This window comes from Natator depressus, chromosome 14 (genome assembly GCF_965152275.1).
Source record: "Natator depressus isolate rNatDep1 chromosome 14, rNatDep2.hap1, whole genome shotgun sequence".
NCBI lineage: Eukaryota > Metazoa > Chordata > Testudines > Cheloniidae > Natator > Natator depressus.
Genome location: NC_134247.1, coordinates 28,585,709 through 28,612,250, shown reverse-complemented (window position 1 = coordinate 28,612,250; position 26,542 = coordinate 28,585,709). Strand labels below are relative to the sequence as shown.

At 43.8% G+C, this 26,542-nt stretch overlaps 1 protein-coding gene across 1 annotated transcript; it reads left to right on the top strand.

Moving 5' to 3' along the window:
- Positions 1 to 4,232: 4,232 nt before the first annotated feature.
- On the top strand, positions 4,233 to 26,483 carry LOC141998989 (uncharacterized). Its single transcript, XM_074972045.1, has 9 exons — positions 4,233 to 4,607; positions 7,648 to 7,767; positions 7,856 to 7,948; positions 8,028 to 8,125; positions 8,205 to 8,316; positions 17,259 to 17,453; positions 18,391 to 18,566; positions 20,392 to 20,493; positions 24,970 to 26,483. Exons 5-9 carry the CDS (start codon positions 8,264 to 8,266, stop codon positions 25,992 to 25,994), a joined length of 1,551 nt encoding a protein of 516 aa, XP_074828146.1. The 5' UTR covers positions 4,233 to 4,607; positions 7,648 to 7,767; positions 7,856 to 7,948; positions 8,028 to 8,125; positions 8,205 to 8,263; the 3' UTR covers positions 25,995 to 26,483.
- The last annotated feature ends 59 nt before the right edge of the window (positions 26,484 to 26,542 follow it).

Below are 26,542 nucleotides of genomic sequence, written 5' to 3'. Positions count from 1 at the left end.
TGGCAGAGCAATGTTCTCGTGCAGACAAGGCCTGACTGATTGTGGACAAGGTTGTCCCACCTTGAAGGAGATCAGCTTGGGCCTGACACCACCACTTTAGAACCACTCATCTCCCTCTGACAGTAACAGAGTATCTTGCTTTCCTTTGCCTACTTATTCTGCCTTTTCTGTGGCTGCCTGTGGCTTGTTGAGGAATCAGTTAATGACATCACAGCATGTTAACTGAGCTGAAAACATTTTTATTACACCCTACTGGACTGTAGGATCACCACTTTGCAGTCATGGACTCATCAGCATCGCCATCCTTACTTGACAGATGTGTAAGGGGCAATGCTGGGTGTGACACGCTATACCTTGGGGGAGCTCCCTGTAGCCCTCATATTCCTCATCTGTATATAGTTGTGATATTACATATAAAGCATGCCTTGTAAGGTATCGGGGAAAGGTTATGAGCTGCTGAAAGTCACTGTTTCATCTAAATATATAATGAAGTTATGAGATTGTGTTATACAGTTGTCTCTAAAAATGCTGTGGGTTTGAGAGGAGCCGAGATACTGACTCTACAGAGACAATGACAAGGGAGGTAACCAACACCCGGGTGGGTGCTTTTGAGCAGAAATCACCAGCCATTGTCCAGCAAGAGAGTTACAATTCAATGACTCACCTACATGAGACCACACCAGGGGAATTACTCAGCCTGGCCCTGGAGACTCAGCGAGGTCCCCAGACGTGCCTGGATTTGTGCTCCCCAAACACATGGGTCTGAGGGTATAAAACAGAACACAGTGGCCACATGCTGAGACTTTCCCCTTCACCTACCTACACTGCAAGCAACAAGGATGCTGAAGACTTGAGACTCCAACTATGGGGACTGGCCCAGATTTCAAAGGTGAAATCTATATACAATGGACTGCAATATCCAGTGGGGTGAGTAAACTGCCTGATCTAGATGTTTCCCAGTCTAATGGGGTTGAGAGTTTAGACTGTGTGGTTATATTTTATTTCTTTTGGTAACTAACTCTGACGTTTTGCCTATCACTTAATACCACTTAAAATCTATCTTTTATAGTCAATAAATTTGTTTTACTGTTTATCTTTACCAGTGAGTTTGCCTGAAGTGAATGGTAAATTGCTCAAGTATCAAAGGCTGGTGTATATCCACTTTCCATCGGTGAAGTGGTGAACCAATTAATAAATTAGATGATATATTCCCGAGGTACAGTGCTGGGAGCTGGGGTGATTTGTCTCTGGTGCCTTTCTCTGTGTGATTCATGAGTCGATCTGGGAGCATTCATGCAATCTAGCTGGGTGTGGGGTCTCCACATGTGGTTGTGCTGAGTGATAACAGCACCTGGAGGGGTTGCTGCTGGTCATTAGCAAGGCATTGTGAGAGACAGCCCAGGCTGGAGAGAGTTTGGGGGCGGCACAGCCATCCGACGGTCCCAGGCTGCACCCTGGGAATCCTGTCACAGTACTGAATTTCTAAGGTAAATTTTCTTGGGGGACCCCCAGATCATAAAGAATAAGGTTCACATCACATGTGGTTAGTGAGCAGGTAAAAGCCAAGGTGATAGAGATCTTTTCAATTAAGATCAGCAAAAAAGTAGATTAATTGGTTACTTTAAATGGGTCAAGAGTTCCACCACTTTGTATATGTTGCTTACAGTGGGGGTCACTGCATAGCTAGACAGGGTGAGTGAACTGGACAGAGCACTCTGTGACACTGCGCCCCATATTCTTTGCAGTGATATTATTATGTTCTGATTATGACATAATTATGATGCATTCTATGCAAGATAAGTCATGTGAGATGTCATTGGAAAAGTTATGATTTGCTGAATATGATTATCCTATTTGTAGACGTGTATGTGAAGTTATGAATATTGACTATGTATCTGTATTTCAAATGTAGTTACACCTGGGTACACCCTTCCCCACCCAGTAGACAAGATGTATTCAGTTTAGGTAGTGGGTGGGGAAGGGCCTATTCAGGACAATGAGCCATTAAGAAAACAAATAGGCCTTAGTAGAAGCTTATCTCCTACTTGGGAAGCCTTCCTGAGAATGCTACAGACAGTCTGTGAATAATGGCTGCTATGACTCTGCAAGACATGTGATGTGACCATACGTCTCTAGACTCCATCTTGGGACATCAGTGTTTTTCCACAGATCGGTCTGGGAACCAAGCTTTGGGAACAAAGGGTTCCTGCCATATGCAAAAGCTACATAATCATCTGGTGTTCTTCACTCCCCACACAAGAAGCCTCCTGGAAACACCTGAGAAACAAAGACTGAACTGGGAGAAGTGCTGGACCCAGTCTAAAGGGATTTTTAGCCTTTGAATGGAACACCTGGGGATTCCAAGCTGTAAAGCAAGTGCAGCTTGCCCCTTAAGAATCTGCAGCCTGCTTGTATCATCTCTTAGGGTGAGAATCTTCTATTCATATCCAATGAATTTAGTATATTAAGCTTAGTTTGCATGTTTTGTTTACTTGCTAAATCTGCTTTGATTTGATTGCTATCCCTTATAATCACGTTCAATCTATCTTTTGTAGTTAATAAACTTGTTTTTGCTTTATCTAAACCAGTGTGTGGGAATCATAACTCAGGGGCAGCAGGCTGTTGCATATTCTTCTCCACATTGAGGGCAGGGCGAATTTTATGAGCGTACACTGTACAATTCCCTGTGCAGCGCAAGACAGTATAATTTTGGGTTTATACACCAGAGGGGGTGCATGCCTGAGGAGCTGGGAGTAGCTTTCCCATGCAGGAGCTGGTCAGAGAGCCTGCTTGTAACTGCAGCTGGGTGTGTCCCTATGTGTATGTAACTTGTAACAGCAGTACAGTGTGAGAGGGAGCCCAGGCTGGTGGATCAGAGGGTGCAGTGTTACCTCAGTTCCAGGTGGCATCCTGGGAAAAACCCATCACACACTCACTCCATCATGGCTGCTACCATCCTCTGCTTGCACTGCGGAATCTGCCATGACACTAATGGGTCTTCATTGTCTCCATCATGAGAAATGGCCTGCCTAGTGCCAGGCAGCCAGAAGGAGCCAGATGAGCTGGAATGTGAACCTTAGACCACCTACTGAAATTCTGTCAGGCCAAAGTAAGTTACTTGTAAAAGATTCTAAATATCTGTTGTTTCAGATCAGGCTATGCCTACTACTGTAATGAGAGTAGACAGTATTACCTGCGGCTCATCAAATCCACTGCTTTGTGGGTCGCCCAGGAGAGCATAATGCAAAGGGAGCAACCCCTGAGAGAAAAGCCCCACTGCCTTGTGGGCAAATTCGGGAAAATGTAAGGATATGAGAGTAAACTCGGACAGAAAATCTGGAGTGGAGCCCCAAAGGTGGTCAGGCACTAACATCTTAATATCTTTCTGGCAACTCCTGCAGTGGATCGGTTACCAGATATATTGGTTCTTCCTCTCCTCTGGATTTTACCAGTGATACCAATAGAGGGGTCCTGATGCATGGGCAACTCTGGGCCTCCATATCATTTGCCCAGGTTTGCGCCCTGGAGAAGTACTCCAGCTTCGCCTGGAGCATTGACACTATAAAAGCAAGGTAGCAAAATGACATCCATCTGCACAACGTAAACTAAAGTAAATGATGGAGTATTAAAAGCAATAAGAGTCATAAGTATATATTTTAAATAAATAATTAAAAGGAGTGAAAACCACATTTGCAGTGGATTACAGGAAAGGAAGCCCAATTCAGGCGGTCAGAACAGCAGGTAAGCCAAGGTAGGGAACTGCTCTGAGGCTGTCTGCATCTGCATGTTACATGTTCGTAAACTGACATGGAATTCTTTTCAACACCAGAATATATGTGATTAAAAACCCCATGATCTTTATGAGCGAGTCTAAAATATTTCACGGACTCCAGTCTCCTTTAGCAATTTAGTACACCATTTCTGCCTTGTCTAAGCATTGGGGTGCACACACAGCACCTGTAACACCCAGCTCTGGGGCAGAGGGGGTTGAGATCATTTCCCCCTTTTTAAACCCCAGCTGCGTCACTCTGTCTGCCCCTCTCCTTCCCCTGCCCACACTGTGCCCGTGCCTCCCCTCCGACATCCCCGTCCTTTACATCTCTTCTATTGCAAGAAGCAGAGTCTGGTGGTAAAGGGCAGAGGCTTCAGCAGCTGTTACTGCTCCTCAGCAGATTGTGGGTTGAGCTTCCTGGGTCAGACGCTGCTGCTGGCCGCCTCCAGGCTCCATTGTGACCCCGGGATTAATCTACTGCCGCTCCCCAGCGGGGTGAGCCCTTCCCTAGCGCCCCTCGGGGCTCAGCCGGGGGACTTTCTGCGAGGGCTGGAACCAGCCCCTGGGCAGCCCCGGGCTCTGCCGACACCAGCCCCTGAGCCGGAGCCTGCAGGTGAAGGGAGAGACCCGGGGGAAGGGCTGGGGCCGGGCAGGAAAGTGACTCTGCAGCAACGGCCCCTCCTCGCCCCAGCTCTGCTCCCGGGGGGGGCGGGGGTCTGCGAGTCCCAGAGCTGCTGCCCTCCCTGACTGCCCCCCTCCACTCAGGCTCTGCCCCCCTGAGCGCCTGCAGGAGCCGAGCCAGCGCCGGGAGAGCGACCGCCCCGGGAACAGAGAAGTAAGAGTTGCACTTGCACCAAAATTTCAAACTGACCCCCCCATAAACAAAACCAGGGTATCTGGAGGGGGGGGCGGCGGGAGGGGCTGTGAGAAGGGGAGCACCTGGGTGGGGAGCTCTGAGGTTGAGGGAAAGGTGGGCAGTAATACTGTTATTAACAATAACCTTAGAAAAATGTTAATAGCCAGTGTTCGGTGTTGTGGGAATGTGCCAATGTAAAGCTGCATGCAGTGTGTTTGTAGCCCTGTCAGTCCCAGGATATTGGAGAGACAAGGTGGGTGAGCTAATATCTTTTATTCGGTGAATAGAAGTTGGTCCAATAAAAGATATTCCCTCACCTACCTTGTCTCTAACCTGTAAACCTCATTGGTTAGAATCATTGCAGACACATCTCCTTAAATTCTGTGATATGGCATTGGTATGAGGAATTTCTGAGACCAGTGCAAAAGAGTAACAATACTCATTTCAAAAGAATCCTTTACTTTTTTTGTTCTTAAAAAAAAAAAAAGTGTCAGCACGAAGAATGCCACTGAAATGTATCAGAACAAAAATATTTAGCAGAGAGGAAAAGGCTGTGAAAGGGGGCTGCCACTTATGAGGTACAAAAAAATCAGCCCATCAAGGATGATCCTGAGTCCTTAAACTTGGACATCTGAGAGTGTGTATTGAGCACCCTCACAGATTTCCCGGAAAGCTACTTCAAAAAGGGATGATACTGGGAAAACCTTGCTATGAAAATAGAACATTCAAGTAGAAATTTAAAATTTTCAGGAGATAAATGATCATTGATGTGGCTAATGAAGTATGAAAGCATGTGCCTCAGTGTTAGCAGGATGGGAGAATTAGTTATAGAATTTTGGTTTATTTTTTTAAGTAAAAATGGGTGAGGTCATTTCAATATAATTGGAAGTGCAAAATGGTATTAACTGTTAAAGCAATGTATAAATATTTTAGACATGCATTCTTTGGGAGAGGTCACAGCCAATCAGTGGTTGCAGTCTCCGCTTGCAAACAAATTCCTCTACCCAGAGGGGAAAAAAAAAAAGTAAACAAGTCCTTAACTTTATGGAGCGTGAGTGTTCTCATTGGTATCAATGTGTGTCTAGGCGGCAGTCAAATACATGCACCCATTGTTACCAACTTTGATGATTTTATCATGAGTATGGCAATAGTTGTTGTTTTTTATTCTGAAAACACAGCTTCTGGAATCAAGAGACTGCTTTTGAATCACAGAATAATAATAAGAGATTCTACCCTTCATGGTTGTGGAGGGAAAGAGAGCTTGAAAATATGAAGCTAGTGCCCCCTAAAGGCTCAGCATCAAAAAGATAAATAAAAAGAATCCCAAATGTATTTTTTAAAAATCATAACTCTTCAGGGTTGAATTTGAATTTTTGAGGTTGTCAATATTATATGTGTGTGTTTTAGCAAAAATTGCCTTTGAGAGGGATTTCATACAAGACAGTGGTACTCCTTTTGACCTGAGCAGGTGGCCAAAGTTCAGGGACTGAGGGCTGCTCCAGTTGGGAGGAGAACTTGACAGTGGACCTTGGGACCTTTATAGCTGTCTTATTTATTTACAGTGTCCTGTTTCCTTGAACCCAGGAGAGATCAAAAAACTAATGAACAAAACCCCCAAACCAACCAAAACAGGAGATTGCTTCCTCTGCTCACAGCACTCAGTTCTTGCCAGCCAGCTTATTCAGGCTGGTTTACATTTAACCTAAATGCAGGGAAGCTAAGTAGTTTAAAATCTTTACTCATCATATAACTTTTGAGAGGCTTCCATGCCCCCTTTTTGCTTTATATCCCACCCCAGACTCCTATTTGGACATGCACACGTTTGACCTGGTGGCCATTTTGAAAAAAAAACGGGGTGCATCAGGATGAAATGTATAAATAGTGTGTGTGGGATTTTTTGTTTATTTACATTTAAAGCTGCTGTTAAGGTCATTTCAATAGTCCAGTAGCATCAATAAGCGTTAAGTAATTTTAAAATAATTTATGAAATAAATCAGATTATCTCTGAGAGCGAGTTTGCTACGTGGAAAGGCGGCTGTAGAAAAACAGAGAGGGATAATATTCAGAAATAAGGGGGGGGAAGAGAAAGACCAAGAGAATATAAAGTGGATTATCAAAAATGTGTGAGAGAGTTAGTTACATGGAAAGGGGAAAAAAGGCAGAAGGAGAGAGGAAAATAAAGTGGACAAAAAGAGAGAGTTGTAAAACAGCAAGAAAGGAAAATGTCGCTCTCTGACCAAATGGCAGGGAGAGAAAATGAAGACTATTATTACGAAGTGTGTGAGAGAGTGTTTAAAAAATCAAGAAAGAGAAAAGCACCTCACCCCAAGGGCAGTCACTAATCAAATGCCAGTAATTCCAGGACAGCAGCCTCAGACAAGCCATGGCTCGAGGCTGAGCCAATTAGAAGATATTCTTTAGACATGTCATAGAATATTAAAATGAATGCATTCCCTGAACCAATTGTAATGTGCCACATTAATGGTGGGGCATGGCTATTCTCCATTGCACTGTTTAAATCACTTTTGGTGAGCCAGTCAGGAATGGCCTCCTGAGGCCTGGATCATTTGGAAAACCCCAAGCAATGATTGTTTGACTGGTGTGTGTATAAAAAACCTACTTTTTTGCAAGGGAATTTAAACTGGGAACCTGTATGTTCCAATCATGGCCTTTTACAAGATGCCTACAGATGCCAAGAAGCTTGAATTGCCTCTGGGGGCACCTGCATGTGTTCAGAAGAGACAGCCTGCCTACCCTTATTTCTCTGAAGAGGCATCACTGATACTGAACCCCACGTTCTATCCAGAAATCGAACTAAAGAACCAGGGAGACTCCATGGGGCCATCGCCTGTTGTAAATGAGGCAAAAGATGTAAAAGTACTTCAAGATAGGATGCAGAGGCATTTGTTGCTGGCTATGATGCAGGCAGAGTTAAGGTCCAAGGTGAGATGGCCTGTATTATTTTATAACAAATTGCTGCAAAATTATAAGAGGCTTAATGTGTTTATGCTTTTTGTAGGAAGGGGAGGAAGAAGTGCCTGTATACATGGACTTGGCAGCCATGGTATCGTTGGATGATAGTAAGGCCGAGAGTCAGGCAGTAACTGACGATTGCTGGTTAAATGGCAATATCATCATGGTAAAACAACTGGAAGTTTTTTTCACAGCTTTTGAAAAAAAAAATTACAGTTGTACTTTTAAAATGTGCTTTTTGTTGTTTTTGACAGATAACTAAGCCAGAGTCATACAGGATTACATCCAGGGTACGTAGCGAGTTGCCATCAGAAGCAGAGCAGTCTGAGCCAGAATTGCAAGATGAGGTAAGACCCCTTATGGCATTTTACAAGAAATTCATGCAAAATTATAAGGGTTTAAATACATTTATATGTTTGTTCATAGTAACCGGGATCATAGATGAGATGGAGAGACAGACAATGCCCAACAACATGGCTACTAGGAATAATGACATTTCAGAAACAGAAGAGGGGATGATCTAGGTAGTACAATTTTTGCCTTTTAAATTTGTAAATTACTACAACAAAATTAAAAACCTATTATTTTCTCTGCTTTTGACAGATATCTTCAGCAGATTAGTTGGATAAAGAGAACCAGCCTTCTGGAAGAATAAATCTGATATGCACATTCTGCTTTTGCAAAAAGGAAACTTACCAAAAAAAGCCAATACAAAGTAAGGGGGCTGACTGACTGAGTTGTAAAGGTGTTATGACTGATATTGTTAGGATTGTTGTAGACAAAGCCAATTACCACCACTTAAGGGTCAGCTCTTCGATAATTGTGAAGCCTGTGTGATAGATGAACCCACTCGCACAGCCATAATTGTATCCTTTGAGGGTGCATAGAAATGTTTCACCAGGTCAGATGCATTTCTTCTAAATTGAATATGGCATGGCTCTTAAATAGAATTATGGCCACAGGCTGAAAACTGAAGGAGCTTAACTTGACCACACAAACTGTAACTGCCATTGTTAAAATGATAAGGGAGGTAGAAGCTTCAGCAGATTGTCACTGGTGGCAGGCATTGGAAATAAGGTGCCAGTGAAAACTGTCCTGATGATATGTCAAAGGGTTGTTAAAAAAAGCTTATAAAACTTCTTACATGACAAAACTTCTCCCTAAGGGGTCAAAAAGAATACAACTGAATATTGATGAAGATGTACAAATTTTTTCTTTCAGAAACAAGAACACAACGGATGTTTATAGGTGCTACAAAACTAATCTTAAATAGAAAGATGTTACCAGCTGTGCATAGTTGCTTCACTTGACTGTATATAACTCTGCTTTTAAGAATCTAATGGTAAAATATGATGCCTTGCTCTGTATTTTTTTGTTAATGTTTTCTTACATATACTTAAGTCGTGGAGTCAGAAATGATGGGCTTGGTAAAGAGGCAAGGTGCGTGAGGTAATGTCTGTTATTGGACGAACTTCTGTTGGTGAGAGAGACAAGCTTTTGAGCTACACAGCTATTCCTCAGATCTGGAACACATACCCAGAATGTCACAGGCTTGTAAAAGAAAATGTATTACTCTCCTAGGGAGGTTGGGAGTTTTGGAGGTGTGATTCTCCCCCTCCCCCCCCCCCCCCCACACACACACACACACGTCCCCTTATTTCAGGCTGCTAACAAATGTGGTAAAACTCTGAGCAGAAAGCAGATTGCATCTTGGCTTGTAGACCAAGATATTCACATGCAGCACAAGCCAGCAAGAATCAAGTTTAAAAGAAATAAAATGGTTGTCTGATGTGGATGCACAATGCCAGGCTCATTTGATCATTGTGATTCCCAAATTGAACCTCAATGATAGTCATAAATAAATGTTAACAGTGATAGATATTTTGTCTAAATAAAACTGGGTGGTAGCCTTAAATAGTGATGAAGGTGTTTTAAAGCTCTTTTCAGCCAAGGTTGGGTGCCTCAGAAATTTAAGAACTTTTTTCCTCATCTACTTTTAACAAAGCTTTAAAGACTTTGTTAAAATAACAAGGTGCACCAATAAGAAAGTCAAGGTGAGGGTTTAAATGGAGAAGTTTTAAAATCAAAGACGTGGAGGTATTTTAATGCCTATAGCACCTTTTCATACATCGATGTGTCCTGCAGGCCTTCAACTACTGTTACAACAGAAGTTAGCAGAACTGATTTGACGTTACTCATACTAACTCATTGAGCCTGTCAGAAATGGTCTATGGGAATAGCGTTATAATAAAGGTGCCACACTCTCTTTTTCAGAAAAGAGATCCCATAAGGTTTCTAAATTAAAAGGAGCTTTTGAAAAGGGATATCCGTAAACCTTTACCAATTAAAATATTTGTGTCTGGTATTTCATCATAAGGGCAGCAAACTGTGTACACATTAAAAGATTACAGAGAAGAGGAAGTTGTAGGCTCTGTTTGCTCTGAAGAATTACAAAAAGTAAACATTAGCCAGGCCTGTGTTTACAAAATAGAAAAGATTCTATCAAAGAAAAGATGGGGGAGAGAAAAAGTATTTTCTGGTGAAATGGAAAGCTGGCCTGAAAAATTTAACAATTGGGTCAAAATGTCTCAAGTTCAAGACCGGTGATAAGGAGGAAACTGACTGAAGGTGGGTTTTATGTCATCTTACCTAGAAATGCATCTGTGGGGACCTTTCCTCAAAATACTACTTCCAGCTTTATACTTTAAATGTGATTTAATAGGCAATAGGTTTAAAACAAACAAAAGAAAGTACTTCATGCAATGCAGAGTCACCTGTGGAACTCATTGCCAGAGGATGTTGTGAAGGCCAAGACTATAACCGCGTTCAAAAAAGAACTAGATAAGTTCATGGAGGATATGTCCATTAATGACTGTTAGCCAGGAATGGGCGACAGGGGATGGATCACTTGATGATTACCTGTTCTGTTCGTTCCCTCTGGGGCACCTGCCACTGGCCACTCTCTGAAGACAGGATACCGGGCTAGATGGTATGGTTGGTCTGATTGACCCAGTATGCTGTTCTTCTGGTATTAGTTTATCAAAAATCCATTATGGTCACTTATGGGCCATAATTTCTTTTGCTTTACCATTTGTGATAGTCTGGTAGTACCAGCCTTTTTTATATTGCTATTATTAAAACACCCAGCATTTATTAGAGAACATGAACAAAACTATTAACAGCGATCCCAAGAAACCAGAGCTCAGTGACATTGATGAGGCCGTGACCAGAAGGACTTGGTTAAAAGCAAATGAAGAAAAGTATTTTTTCCATACCTGGGATGGGGAGAGGGGGATTGGTGATAGGACTGGGAGTATTCTTGCATGATAGCCGCTCACTATGCTGACATTAGAGTGGTGGTGGGGGTTAATTCTTCATACATGTACATGGATATAGTGTAACAGCGGTTAGTGGGGGACTACTCTCTTCCGTCACTGTGCTGTGTTCCTAGCCATGACAGCACCAACAAATTTATCACTATCACAGGTGACAAATCCCATTAAGTTTCCATGAGTAAGCAGCACATCAGAACCATCCCTACTGAAGTAAAGACAGAATGGACTAAACACGTTTCATTTTGTTTTGGGGAAGGTGATCATTAAACTGCATGTGCACCCCAGGAAAGTTGAAGGATGTTGACTACACAAAATTAGGGGGACCCCTCTCTGTATAGGAACTATTATAAGGCTCAGGTTGGTTATGCCTTGCTGGGTTATCCTGGATTACCTGCTATGTATGAGGATGGTTTAGGAAGGATGTTCCACAGTCTTTTTAGAAAAACAGTAATAATTTTGAGAAGGGGTCTAGAAATCAGTAAGCCCTACATGAAAATAGCTGTTAAAATTACAACAATGATGTAGTAAATCGAGTGTCTAGCGCTGTTATGAATGAAGTGAGCATGCACGTAAAACAAGAAGGTTCTGGTCTTGCAGTGATAAGGAGAAGAAGAGTGGCATCAGGCCTTCCATTTACAGGGTCTCCCTGCCCTTTAAAAAAGAAAATAAAAGCTGTTAAAAGATGCTGCAGCCATAAGCCTAAAAGACTCCCTAAGAAGAGGAAGCTGAGCATCACCCATGGTAACAGGGATGTATTTTAAAACACAAAATGGCTTTCATTCATGGCAATTCTGAAGAATTGTCCCAAATCAGAACTGAATCTGTTTAAATTAGCCCTGCTCAAACCAGCATTGAGAATAGCTTTTATGCCAAGGTGCCACCTTTGGCTGCCTTAACTGTGAATCCCCCTCTAGAATTTTTTAATTTTATTTTGAGGCCTGGGACTCATTACCTAGACCTCACAGCACATTGCTGTACCTGTGCCACAAGGTTCTGAAAGAACATGGGGCAGACACTGACAAAGATGCCAGTGTCATCCTAACAAATTGCCCCATCACCACCCTTTTTAACCAGCTGGATGTCACTTTAGGTGTCTGTCTTATCAGCCAGAGTAACAATTGTTACGCTTACAGACTCTTGATAGAATTGATTCTGAACTACAGCAATCATACCCTAGCATATCCTAGTTTCCACAGGCAGGTTTCAGAGAGACACAGCAGGGGCCCACAATAGCACCATTTTGGACAGTGTGGGTAACAGGTTTTATACTCAGGGCCGACCTAACAGCCGTCAGCAGAAAGCTGGATTTGCTGGGACCTTTACACAGTGATTTGTTTTTTCAAAAAAAATTGCTGCTGAAGGACATAGACTTGAAAATTAAACTTACATGTAGCAAAGAAACTTTTCCCCTGATGAGTGGGAATGCCACTCGGAATTATAAAGTGCACATTATTTCAGCGTCCTGTTTTGTGAAACAGGTGAAAGTTACTCAGAGGTTTGTTTGGGCCAGGCAGAGGCTGTAACAACCACCAACGCTAAGTACCCTGTGGACTAGGTGGGCATGATGAAGGTGTTCAGTATTCTGACTGCAGTCATGTCAGTAACCAGGAAAACCTCTTTCGGGGGCAGTTACCAGTTCGTTAGTGGCTTTATAGATCATGATGCCTTCAGTAGTAATTACATTAACAGCACTTTCAACTTTAAACATTATGACATTAATTTTGTGGCCTTATATGTGGATGGTGAGCAGGTGCACGTTAAACCTCTACAACCTGATTTTGAGAAATGGAAATGCATGAGGGACAGTGTTTTCCCCAGGAATTGAAATTAGGGGTGTGTGTTCAAATTTACGGGGGGTGGGGGAAGGGTCAGGACCGATGAGGAGTGAGACCATGAGGGTGAAGGTGGGCTGTATGGCACCATAGTAAAAACTGAAAAATGTTTCATGACCATTTTATGAGATTTAACTCATGTTTTAAAATCATAACACAAATTAAAGTTGGCTACTCAAGCCTTCTATGAAGCACTACGTCTACATCCTTCTTGGTTTTTTGTTATTATTTTGCACAACTCTGTTAATGAACTTCTTGAATGCAATGCATTCATCTTTGGTGGCTTCTCGTGTGTCCGGTACTTCCATTCCTTCAATTGATATGCTCATTAGTTCATTCACATGATCAGGCAGAAGGCGACTTCTTTCAAAACACAAAATTCTATTCAATGATTAAAAAGAACGCTCAACGGTAGCTGTTGTGACTGGGAGTAGCAAGAGATAAATTCCTACTTCTTTCAGCCCAGGAAACATAGCATAAAGACCGGGTCGAGCCACGAGTGATGATAAAAAAGAAGTTGAAGTCAAATCTTCTTTCATTCATCGTATGATATTCCAGTCTGTGTTCAAATTCTCTATTCTGTCCTGAGCACATGGCAGCCCCATTGCTGGCAGTGCCTCACTCCACTCAACTGTTGGTGTTTTATAGGACAGGGATCTGTGAAAGCTACATAGAGGTTGAGTAGAATCTAGAAGTCACTGTTGTAGATTTTTAAGAATCAAGTCTGTGTACTTTTTCAGTTGTCTTAACAAACACTTCTTGTCCTCTTCACTTAAGGATTCAGTATAAATGCCTTCATTAGTCAACTTCTGGACTGAAGTATTTGCTTCTTCCAGTATTTTTTCAATGGATAGCTTTCTGATTGATCCAAATGTAGCTTCTGGACAAGCTTTGCTAGACAAAGGTCTACTACTGTTGCAGCAGATGCCTGGATGGCATTGTTTAATGACTCAAGTGGTTTCCAACAGTAGACTTAGAAGAGAGAGAATGGCAATAGTCTTCTCTGAACGTAGTAGCAAAAGTAATCCACCAGCCTCACTACTTAGATCCATCCCACCTTGGTAGATACTTTCCAAAGCCAGTAATAATGGCTGGAGTAATTTTAAGACAACAGCCAAGTATCGCTCATGAGAAAGCCAGAGGGTTTTCCCAGGTTGGACTAATTTAAATTTCAGTCCCAGTGTCTCTTCTATATTTTCCAAGATATTCAGTCTTTTTGGACTCTTGCTGAAAAAAGAATATAATGAAGACATTAAATGTATAGCTTTTTTAATGTCTTTTGAAGAGTCTGCAGCTCGTACTAGCGCTAGTTGGAGTAGATGGCCTCTGCAGTGTGTCTAGGAGAGACTAGAGTTACACTTTTCTATGAGCAAAGCTTGTGCTCCACCATGTCTTCCAGAGAAGTTTGCAGCTCCATCAAATGCACAAGCAGCTATCTGTTTGGAGTCCAACTGACAAGCATTTAACTCTTCTAAGATGTGGGTTGTCACAGATGAAGCCAATCTGTCTTCTATAACTTGAACATCTAGAAATGCATCTCCTGGCCTGCCACTGACATCAAGATAACGTACACAATGACTTAATACTTGATGCCCATTTGCATTGGTGCATTCATCAGCCATGTATGCAAATTTTTTGAATGTGCTGAGAGAGTTCTTCACTTTTTTAACTGTTGAGTCTTTCACTGTTGCACCACATGTGTCTAGCCAGTCAGTTGAGTTTCTTGCAGAAAGATAGTGAGCATTTGCTGGTCTTGTTCAGAACCAGTGTTCAACTTCAGGATGAACAAGTGACAATGCACTTAACATTGGCCTCCAGTTTGTAGTGTGCGGTATCTCTTGCCTAAATAGAAAGTATGATACCACAGCCATGTTTGTTCGCATGAACTGTGTTGTGTCTCCAGCATTCTTAACAGCCTCATTAACACTCACTGGTGTTGTCCTTGGTCAGTGGAGACTCAGAGTTCAGAGGTGCTTTCACATGAGTTCACCTCCCAGGTGGGGAGCAAGAAGGCACCTTGCTCGTTCCTCCAGCTGCTCACTGTTTGCTCTGGCCACTGTTGTTCATTGCGCCACTGTTCACTCCATCGCTCTGTTGCCAGTGGCCCTGCGCTGTCATCTTCTGCTGCCACCTGCCACTGTGACCGCTGCGACTTGGTCTCTTGAGGTTCCACCCAGCTCTCAGTGATTTCAGCTGAGCTCTCAGTGGGGGAACCTCGCTGCTAGTGCAGACTGGGCCTGCCACAGAAACACTGTCCCACAGCAGGTCTAAGCATTTAGACCTGATTCTCAGTGATTTCAGCTGTAGTGGTCACTTCACATAACAAAAGACTATCTATGGAGCCTAATCAGCTCTGTCTTTAAACAGTGGAGAGGGGCAGGTTTAATAGTACTTGTGACTCAGGCAGACCATCAAGCAAAACACCTGTCCCCACCCTCTCTCTCGATGCCCTCAGTCATCATGGAATCGTAGAATATCAGGGTTGGAAGGGACCTCAGGAGGTCATCTAGTCTAACCCCCTGCTCAAACCAGGACCAATCCCCAGAGGCTAAGTACAGTTCTACTGCCCTTTACTCATACAATAAGAATAAGAACATTTCTTTACCCCTGCATTCAAGTGATTTGTAACCCAACCCCAGCCAAAATCTATCACTTGGGCAACACAGCTCTGTTTGCTGGATACCTAGGTAGATTAGGTGTGAATGTAAATACAGTCTGGTCCTGAAGCCTTTCCCCCCAGCTCATCACTAGCTGTCAGGGAGAGCTCATTTAGTCTTTGCTTACAAATCATAATTTGAAATTATTAGGTTGGCCAACATCACCGAGATGAATGCACTGACATGGTCATAAAAGCAACAGCTGTATAAGGAAGCTAGTCTATGTTCATACTTTTCAAATCCATTATACTTTTTCAGATACACGTATTTTATCATACACTTTGTATGCTTTTAAAGTGTGTATTAATGTTTCAATTTCAATTCAAATTTCCAAACAATCACTAAATTGGCAACACTTGCATGTAATTAGTTCACAAAACTGACGGGCGGGGGGGTAAATAGCCCTATGGGGGAGGTATAGGGAAATCCCTGATGTGGGAGTACTTGGATCTCATGCAGGCAACTGGGAAAGATGTAAAAGACTGAGCACACTTGATCGATTGTGGTGAATTTGCTCAGGCCTACATGCTGTATGCCTGTAACCTGACCTCAGACCAGGAATGCACTGATCATTATTCTCTGATTGAAATTGGAAACCTGAGAGCAGATTTGTTTTGCCCCAGCACTGCCCTCTACAGTCAGTATGATAGTGTATGGGGTTTCTGATAACATGCTCAAGTTTAACACAGAAGGAACATCCTATCTGATGCTACTGGATTTTGAACACTGTGTAGTTAACACATATTTTATCATAGGATGCTTCTTTTTAGATATTTTTCCCAGTGACCTGCTCCTAAAGGGATCTATGTCTGGAAGACCCTTGGGGCTTATTGTTAATACCCACACCCACAACTTACCCAGGGAACACTGTCTGGCCCCTCTACTACCCAAACATGGACCAGGCAAGTTTTTGGGTTCCCCCAGATTTCCCCCAGTCAGTAACTTCCCTGTGTGGCAGCTCCTGGGACTGGCCAGCTGCAAGCTGTGGCCCTGGGGAGAGGCAGCAGCAAAACAGCTGAGAGCTAAAAGGAGAGTCCATGCTTTTGCTGCTGCCTCCCTCCAAGGGGCTAAAGCAGCAGCTGCTCCCTGCACCTCCCAGCCTGGGAGGTGCAGGGAGGGACCACTAAGAGTAAGGGTGGGGGGATGTGCCTGGGGAGGCATGACTCAAGCTGTTGGGGGGGGATGGCAAACCTTTAAATGGTGCCCTTCCCACTATCAGTAGATACCAGTCGTCTATGCCTGTGGCTGTCATAGTATATATAATTTTAAAGAAATGTGGTAAAAGCTTAGCTTCCAATCACAGTTTAAAATTGTACCCTGGTGATGTGCCAGACCATGACCACATGGTGGTGCGGGTTGTAAAAGGGGAAAATCAGGCATGTCCCAATTTTTTTAACATGTCTTTCTGGTCACCTTGAATTCACGTAATCTCTAGTCTCTGGGGAAAGTCTCTGGGGTTAGTCTTGGTGGGAGGGGGCTGGGTCCATGGTATAATAAAGTGATGATATTCACCACCAGAGTAAGTGGCACCAGAGTAAGTGGACTGATTTCAGTAGCTCTGGGCACTCAGACCTGAACCCCAGTGTTGCAGGCTCAGCATTTTTGAAACTCTGGCCACTTTTTGAGAAAAGTGAATATGGATTTAAAATGCTATTGTTTGAATAAAGCTATTAAAAACATTTCCCCAGACTCACAGAGTCCAGAACATCTGCCTGCGGGGAAAGAACCTGTGGGGAACAGGAGTGTGAAACGGACAAAATCCCCTTCCAAAACATCCCCAGTCACCCTTCTAACCTGGACAGGCTGCAGAATAACATCCACATTTTGCTTCAGGTTGTCTCATTCCCTTGAGAGACGGGGAAAGGAAATGGCTGGAGTGGAGTTGGTAACCTTTGAGGATGTGGCTGTGTATTTCACAAAGGAAGAGTGGGCTTTGCTGGACCTGGGTGAGAGAGCCCTGTACAGGGACGTCATGCAGGAGAATTATGAGACTGTGACCTCGCTGGGTAAGGATTCCTGTCTTCTTGGGTAAGAGAAGCTGTTGGGGAAGTGTCTCTGAAGCATCTGGGTTGGCTTCTGTGCAGGGCTCTTCATTGGTCTCCCAGATTACAGGGGAATCAGCCCCTATAGTACCCAAATCCTGTGTGTGAGTGACTGTCCCCTCCACATCCCCTCTCATAGGACAGGAGTTTCAGGGTCATAATGATGCTGCTCTTCCCTTAACCAATGTTTTCAAGTGAGACAAAGTCACTCTCTACTGACCGTTCCCAAGGCTAGTCACATCCTCTGGGGCCTCTGACCCATCTGTCATCTCAGAGATGGCCAAGTTTCTCATGACTCAGCTCTGCCTAAATCCCCAGTGGCCACATTTTCAAACACCCTTCACCTTCATCTTGCCCATGTTCTGCCTCAGCCAGCTGTGTTGGTGGGAGGCCTCAGATGTTCCTGACTCTTCTACCAATCATAAAGGGCATGGACGAGTGTCAGAGTGCTGCTGTTCATGCCTCATGGGCTACCACTCGTGCCAATGTGCTGAATCCCTGGAAGGAGGATGTTGTTCCTGGTGTCTCTTGCTGGCCGTGGTTGGTGTCTGTGAAGTGCTGGTTTCTCAGAGTGAGAGGGGCTGGGTTGTGGGACTGAGTGAGGGTTTGTGAAGTGCTTTATGGTCTGGAAGTGTTCTGTGGGGTATGTCACCAGAGTAGAAAAAGTGAGGAGAGCTGCTCTTGTGTTTCAGACACTACACTGGGATCTGGATTAAGTTCCAGGCTCTGCTATAGCCTCCCTGTCTGAGCTCTTGTAAATCACTCAGACTGTGGCTTTCTAAGGGACCCAGGGAGTTACACATCCAACCCTGTTGACTTGGGGGCCTGGGCTCTTTTAACAGTGCTAGGTTTATTCTCTTTGGTCTTCAGTTCCCCCTATGTAAAATGGAGATAATAATCCACTGTCTATCTTTTCATTTTAGACTTTGGGACAGCGACTGTGTCTTACTATGTGAATGTCTGGTGCCTAGGAAGGGTGTCCCAGTGGTTGGGTTCTGGAATCAAAGAAAGGAGATCTGTCTTCTCCACCACAGTCCCACATTACACTCTCATAAACAAACTATGGAAATGTGGTCTAGATGGAATTGCTATAAAGCAGGTGCACAACTAGTTGAAAAACTTTACTCAAATAATAGTTACCTACAGATTGCTGTTAAATGAGGAAGACATATTTTGTGGGGGTTCACAGTGATCTGTCCTGGGTCCAGTACTAGTCAATATTTTCATTAATGACCTGATGGAGTCAAGTGGCGAGTATGCTAATAAAATTTGTGGAAGACACCAAGCTGGGAGGGGTTGCAAGGACAGGATTAGAAACCAAAACAGTCTTGACAAATTGCAGAAATTACCTGAAATGAGCAAGATTAAATTTAGTAAAGACAAGTGAAAAGTACTAATACACAATGAGAAATAACTGGCTAGGGAGTAGTACTGAGAAAATAATCTTGGCATGATAGTGAATCACAAATTGAATGTGAATCAACAATGTGATGCAGTTGAAAAAAAAAGGCTAATGCCATTCTGGGGTGTATTAACAGGACTCTTGCATGTAAAACACTGGAGGTAATTGTCCCACTCAACTCAGCACTGATGACACTAGAGTACTGTGTTAACTAGTTTTGGGCACCACAATTTAAGAAAGATGTGGACAAATTGGAGTAAATCTAGAGCAGAGCATTGAAAATGATAAAAGGTTTAGAGAACATGACTTGTGAAGTCAGGTTTAAAAAAAATGGATGTGTCTAGTGTTGGAAAAAAGAAGACTGAGGGAGGACCTGATAACAATCTTCAAATATGATAAGAGCTGTTGTAATGAGGATGAGGATCCATTGTTCTCCATGTCCACTGAAGGTAGGATAAGAAATAATAGGCTTAATCTGCAGCAAGGGAGATTTAGGTCAGATATCAGGAAAACACTTTCTAACTATACAGATAGTTAAGCACTGGAACAGGTTACTAATGGAGGCTAATGGAATCCCCATCATTGTAGGGTTTTAAGAACAGGTTGGACAAACACCTGTCAGGGATGGTCTAGGTATACTTGGTCCTGCCATGAGTTCAGAGGACTGGACTTAATTACTTCTCAAGTTTCCTTCCATCCCTACATTTCTATGATTCTGCAGTTTCAGGCCAGGTGGGATGAGAATGGCTACTCCACCTCCAGAGCTGGTTTCTCTGGGTCTGTGGTGTATGGAACAGGTTGAGGGGATGAGATCCAGCACCAGTCCTTTGATGTCTGCCAGATGGGCAGCTATGGGGGCAGAGCAGGTCTCATGGGTGATGGGGAAGGGCTGAGTGACCACCATGTGGATCTACCCTAGTCCTAGTCTATCATGACTCATGAGAGGAGGTTCTTTGCTCTCTGCACTGCACTGGGGGCAGGTGTCTATTGATCTTCTTTCCAGGCCATGGGTGGTGTTTCCTCTGTTTATTTCTGAACAACTTGCATTGGGGAAGCACCTAGAAGCCCCAGTCAGGGATCAGAGCCTTTCTGAGCCAGGTGGTACATGGACACATAGTGAAAGACAGCCCCTACCTCAAAAAGTTCAGTCTATGTAACATCTTCCAATTGTGGCTTGTTTTGTGAAGGGATATGAGTTATGTGTGTGTGGCGGGGGGTGGGGGTGGGGGTGGGAATTGGCAGTGATTAAGACTTTAGTTGTATCCCAGATACCTTCAGAGTGTAGCAACTCTCCTCAGGTCCCCACGGGAATAAGGCAGGGCCATTCCTTAGGTAGAATGGATAAACAGTTGCTCCAGAGCAGTGTGTCATGGGATCTTTTATGATTTATAGCCCAGTCCCTATAGGGTGGGAGGAGAGAGGAAGGAGCCTATCTGGGTGGGCTATTCAGATGCTCAGTTTGGAAGGAATAACAGTTTCATTTTAATAAACACGATCAGCACTTGTTTCCTTGCTCCCCAAGCAAAACCTGACATGATCTCCCGGCTGGAACGAGGGGAGGAGCCATGGGTCCCTGATCTCCAGGGCTACAAGGAAGGGGAGAGCCTGAGGAAAGTCCACACAGGTGAGGATTCAGCTAAACTGACTAAGAGACCAATTATTGTATCCTCCTGGCAGACATCACATCTGAATTTTCATCAAGCCTGTCTGACCCTTCAGCCCCTACCTTCCTCTATATTCAGAGGATGTGGAGGAAGAATGCGTCCCCTCCTCTCTCTCCTCTGGGGAAGGGTTTGGGAGGCTGTGACATTTTGGGGTTCAACCCAGACCATTAAGGAGTTATGTCACTGCCTGTCCTACAACTATGGTGCCTTAAATGCTCTGCTACTGTGGCTCATAGCCCAAACACCAACAGCCAACAGACAATCCTGTAGGTCACAGCCTGGCTTCCACTGCCCAGTTATTGTTTGCAAAGTGAAACCAACACCCCTGCAGTTCTGAATTTCCTGAAAACTGTCTCCTTGCAGTGCCCAGACTGCTCCTGGAATGCTCACAGAAGTTAAGTTTGTTGCTCCTTTAAAGAGGCAATACACTGCAGCTCATTAATTTCACTGGTGTTTGACAAACCCTCCTATCTCAATCCAAGCACTGAGCTGGTTTAGATAAAAAGTTAAAAAGTTTATTTGATTAAAGAGTTAGGATTGAAGTTAGTTCAAGTACAAGGGATAAAGATAGAAATTGTTACAAACAAACAAACTTAAAAATGTGCTTTCTAAGACTAAAGTTTAACTTCAGCAGTTTACAATTTTTATCTAAGCAGGTTTCTCACCTATATTCAGTTCCCAGAGACTTCAACCTCCTTTGTTGAAGGATCCACTTTTCCCAGATATATAAGAGCACTGGCCTCTCGTATCTGCACATACAAAATTCCTTGAAAATTAAGCCCAGACAAAGTTCCTTTCCCCGCTGGGTCTGGATGCCATGTTGTCTTCTCTCCATCCCCAGCTGGTGATTTTTACAACGCAAATTATCTTCCTGCAACTTCCAATTCAAATGAATAGCTCATTGTATTTGGCCATAACTGGTTTGAAGTGTTGGCCTCTTTGTGTGGAGAAAACCTGCTCATCAACTCCCTCTACATGCTCAGATTAAACATATTTTAGTCATATATTTCCAGTGCATATCTAGTGTGTCCTTCGTGGTACATACATCACACAAGAATATTAATGATCAGCGAGTTGTTAATTTTCCAGTGCCATATTACATGACACCTTTTAGATACAGATTACAGTAACTCCTCGCTTAACATTGTACTTATGGTCCTGAAAAACGCGACTTTAAGCGAAACAATGTTAAGTGAATTCAATTTCCCCATAAGAATTAATGTAAATAGGGGGGGCTAGGTTCCAGGGAAATGTTTTTTGCCAGACAAAAGACATTTTATATATATTTACAGTATAAATTTAAACAAACAATTTAATACTGTACACAGCAATGATGACTGTGAAGCTTGGTTGAGATGGTCGAGTCAGAGGGTGGAAGAGGGTGGGATATTTCCCAGGGCAGGGCCGTCCTTAGGCATACACAGCATACGCGGTTGCGTAGGGCACCCAAAAATTTGGGGCACTGCTGGGTCTTAGAGTACACCCTCCCGCCTCTTTCTATCCCTGTTCTGACCCTTCCTGCAGGCACCCGCCACAGCTGGCTGCTGCATGAGTCTTCCTCCAGAAGGGATCTGTTAACTTAAAAGTGAAAAAGCCTTCCAGTCTGCCAGACCTATTAGCACAACACTGAAACTGTTCAATGAAACTGTTCATTGAAACTGTTCAAAAAGCCATTCAAGTGGTAATGAAGCCATTTAATAGGCATTTTCCAACCCCCAGGTATATACTGTCAGTTTCTGAATTTACTGACAAAAACAGTTGTGCATTACTGCAATATTTACTCAGAATATGTTAGTCTACAGAACCTTAGTTAAAAATTTGCTTTACAAATATTTCATTAGTGTGTTGCTGAAGATTATAAAATCACATCTCTAAAAAATCCTTGCATAGATTTTTAGATGCACAATCTGAGTATTCATCTTTAGCCATAAATGCTTGGATCTTCAGACACACAGTTTTTTAAATAAATCCTTCAAAAGAGCACCCTTATCTAAAATACACATTTTAATTTTAATTACTACAGTGCAAAAAACTTGCTTCCAAAGTCTTCCTGTCCTTTCTGTCCATCCCTTTCTCCCTTCACGCCCCTGTTGAAGAGAGCCCTTAAAGGGACAACACCCCTTTCCTTCCAGATAGCTGGACAAACAAGTTTCCCTTTCTTTACTTCTGACTATTTGATGAACTAGTTTTAAGAGACCCTCCAGCAAAATAAGTACCTTAGTAAGATATAAAATGCTTTGTTATGCCTAAAATCTTTGGAAACATATTTTTTAAAGTTGGTGAAATTTCATAAACATGTCTATGGTTATGGAGATCACACAAAGTAAATTAGTGTTCCCTTTTTCTAAAAGCAATGAACATTGTTATGAACACACTAAACCCCTGTGACTGATTAATTTAAAATAATGTCTTTGTTTCAGTGAGTTAAATATGTAGTAATCTGGAATAATTACTTTATGAAGGCTTAAGAGTACATTTAAAATATAAAATCAGCTTAGAAATAGTGATTAAGAAAATGTGAAACAGAGAAGAGCTGCATCATGTATTCCATAATATTTAATGTTATATTCAGCAGGACAGCTGACTTGCCTTTATTACAAAGTTTTTGCAAATAAATCTGACAAACTTCAGGGTATATCAAAAAAACCTGTGACTGACATTTTTTATTCTCAAATTTAGTGCTTTTAATTAGGTACCTTCTGCATGTCGAGTCTTCACCATCTGGCTTGCAGTGGAAAACGTGTTCCATTTTATTTAGAAAGAAATTGCAAAAGAGTGGTTTTTTCAAATGTCATTTGCTTCATTTGGGTTCAGGGATTTGGCTGGAAGGGGGTGAGCAGGGAAGGGGAGGGAAGAGAGGAGGGAGATAGTGGGGAGAGGGTGGCGCCTGGACGGAGTGGGGGCATGGCCTGGGGTGGAGTAGGGCTGGAGTATGGGCGGGGCCACAGGCAGAAGAGGTGGGCTGGGGAGCTAGCCTCCCCAAGCGGCAGCTTCACCCACTGCCAATGACAGCAGGTAAGAGCGGGTCAGCTCCTGCACGCCCAACACATGCTGCAGTCTCCTTAGGAAGGGACCGTATTCACAGAACTGAATGCACCAGCGCCGTGCATTCTGCGTGAGGGAGAGGGTACGGGGGTCTCTGCGGGGAACTGTGGCTCTCTGCTGCCATGAGGTGGGCCGAGTGGCTCAGTATCCTTTGCTGACTCGTCCCTACCCCCCCACTCCGGGCTACGAGCCCGGGCTGCCATCGGGCATGGGGCACCAGTTTAATAATACTGCACAGGGCCCCATAAATCCTAAGGACGGACCTGTCCCAGGGAATGCCCTGCTGCTAAATGATGAACTAGCACTCGGCTGAGCCCTTAAGGGTTAACACATTGTTAATGTAGCCTCACACTCTACAAGGCAGCACAAATGGAGGGAGGAGACACAATAGACACGTGGTAGTGGCTGCAAACATTCCCTGTGGAAACTGAAGGTGATGATGAACCCACACTATCCCACTGGAGCACACCACTCCCTCCACTTTCCGAAGTGCCGGGGGGTGCATGTGTGTGTGAGACAGAGACACACACCGTGTGTGTGTGTGTGTGTGTGTGTGTGTGTGTGTGTGAGAGAGAGAGAGAGAGAAATGTGTATTGCCCCTTTAAGTACGCTGACTCCACTCTAAGTATACTGCCTTTTTAAGTAGATCAGCAAGTTGAGACAGAAGTTGCCAGCAAGCTCCCTCCATCCTGAGCCCTGTCTCCTGCCCCTCCCCGCCCCCGCTCTGTGGAGATGAGGTACAGGAGTGGGGGGAGGGGGACACCCTGACATCAGCACCCCTCTTCCCCCCCCACCCCCTGCACAGCAAGCAGGAGGCTCCTGGGAGCAGCTCCAAGGCAGAGGGCAGAAGCAGCACACAGCAGTGGGGGCAGGGACACCTGAACTGCCTGGCAATTGATAGCCTGCTGGGTGGCTGCAGCATAGGGAACTTAGGGGGGCTGTCTGCCCACCCTGGTTCCAAGCCCCCACCACTAGCTCCAACAGGCTGCTCTTCCTGCAAGCAGTGGACAAAGCTGGCAGCTGCCAAACAACATTATAAGGAAGCATCACACAACTTTAAATGAGCATGTTCCCAAATAGATCAGCGATGTAACTATGAAATAACATTAACCAGGATAATGTTAAGTGATAACAATAGTGAGTTGTTGTCCACTGAGATGGCCAGGCCAGCTGAAACTCACTGCTACAGGAAGTCTCTGGCCTTCTGGCATTGAGTTGCTCTTAGGATCACAGGGAGTTAGTAGGATTCAGCTATTTTAATATTTTGATATTGATATTTTAATCTCCCTAGCAATTATTTGGTTTTGATCCCCTTTCCTGTTCCCCTTACTGTCGTTCCCTTCCCCCCAGCACTGAGACTGCCTCCTGACTGGATTCTCTCTCTATTTCAGAAGGTGATGGCATGATGAGTGAGAATGAGGAAGAGAATCCTCAGCAAGAAGGTCCTGAGCAAGTGGATCTACATGGGATGGTATCCGGAAGAGCTGAAAAGGACATTTCCCAGAGTCCTGAGGAGCCAGACGTCTGTGAGAGCCAGCACAGGCCAGAGAGGCAGCAAGAAAACCACTCAGGGGAGAGATGGGCTAAATCCAGTCACAGAAGCAGATGGGTCAAGAAAATCAAAGAAACTGTTGAACAGAGAAACCCCACTATAGAGAGACCCTACACTTGTGGTGATTGTGGGAAAAGCTTCCCTTGGAAATCAGTCCTTATTATTCACCAGAGAATCCACACAGGAGAGAGACCTTATAAGTGTCTGCACTGTGGGAAAAGCTTCAGACAGAGTTCAGCCCTTATTACACATCATACAATTCACACAGGAGAGAAGCCCTATAATTGCCCTGACTGTGGGAAAAGCTTCAACTGCAGTTCAACCCTTATTCAACATCACAGAATCCACACGGGAGAGAAACCCTACAAATGCAGTGAGTGCGGGAAAAGATTCAGTGTGAGCTCTCACCTTCTGTCACATCAGAGAACCCACACAGGAGAGAGACCTTATGAATGCTCCAAGTGCAGGAGGAGTTTCAGTCAAAGTTCACAGCTTCTATCACATCAAAGAACCCACACGGGAGAGAGACCCTATGAGTGCCCTGTGTGTGGGAAAAACTTCAGTAGGAGCTCAACTCTTATTACTCACCAGAGAATCCACACAGGAGAGAAACCCTACAAATGCAATGAGTGTGGGAAAAGTTTCAGTGTGAGCTCACACCTGCTATCACATCAGAGAACCCACACGGGAGAGAGACCTTACGAATGCCTCCAGTGCGGGAAAAGCTTCAGTCAGAGCTCACACCTTATTAGACATCAGAGAATCCACACAGGAGAGAAACCCTATAATTGCCCCAGCTGCGGGAAACGCTTCAGTCACAACTCATCCCTTATTAAACATCAGAGAATCCACACAGGAAAGTAATGCTATAACTACCCCAACTGTGGGAAAAGCTTCAGAGTGCAGATTTCACTAATCACCAGAGAATCAACGTAGGGGGAGACACTGCAAATGCAGTGAGTGTGGGAAAAGCTTCAGTCAAAGCTCACAACTTCTATCCCATCAGAGAACCCATACAAAAGAGAGACCCTATGAATGCCCTGAGTGCAGGAAAAGCTTCAGAGAGGTCAAACCTTATTATTCACCAAAGAATCTCATGGGGAAGAAACTCTTTCAATGTCCCAAGTGTGGGAAAAGTTTCAGAATGACTCAGCCCCTACTACACAACAGAGAATCCACAGTGGAGAGAGACCCTACAAGTGTATGGATGGTGGGAAAAGCTTCAGTCAGAGCTTAGCCCTTATTACACATCATGCAATCCACACAGGAGAGAAGCCCTATATCTTCTCTGACTGAAGGAAAATCTTCAGTTGAAGCTCAACTGTTAGTCAACAGTAGAGAATCTACAGGGGAGAGAAACCCTACAAATGCAGGGAGTGTGGGAAAAGCTGAGCTCACATCTTCTAGCACAT

What these genes read in the sequence shown, in the direction of transcription:
- LOC141998989 (XM_074972045.1), top strand. Translation starts at nt 8,264, where the DNA reads ATGCACATTCTGCTTTTGCAAAAAGGAAACTTACCAAAAAAAGCCAAT. An exon ending in CCAAAAAAAGCCAATACAAA is followed by an intron (nt 8,317 to 17,258) that starts GTAAGGGGGCTG and finishes ATTTTGCTTCAG; the next exon opens with GTTGTCTCATTCCCTTGAGA. An exon ending in ATGGAATTGCTATAAAGCAG is followed by an intron (nt 18,567 to 20,391) that starts GTGCACAACTAG and finishes TTGCTCCCCAAG; the next exon opens with CAAAACCTGACATGATCTCC.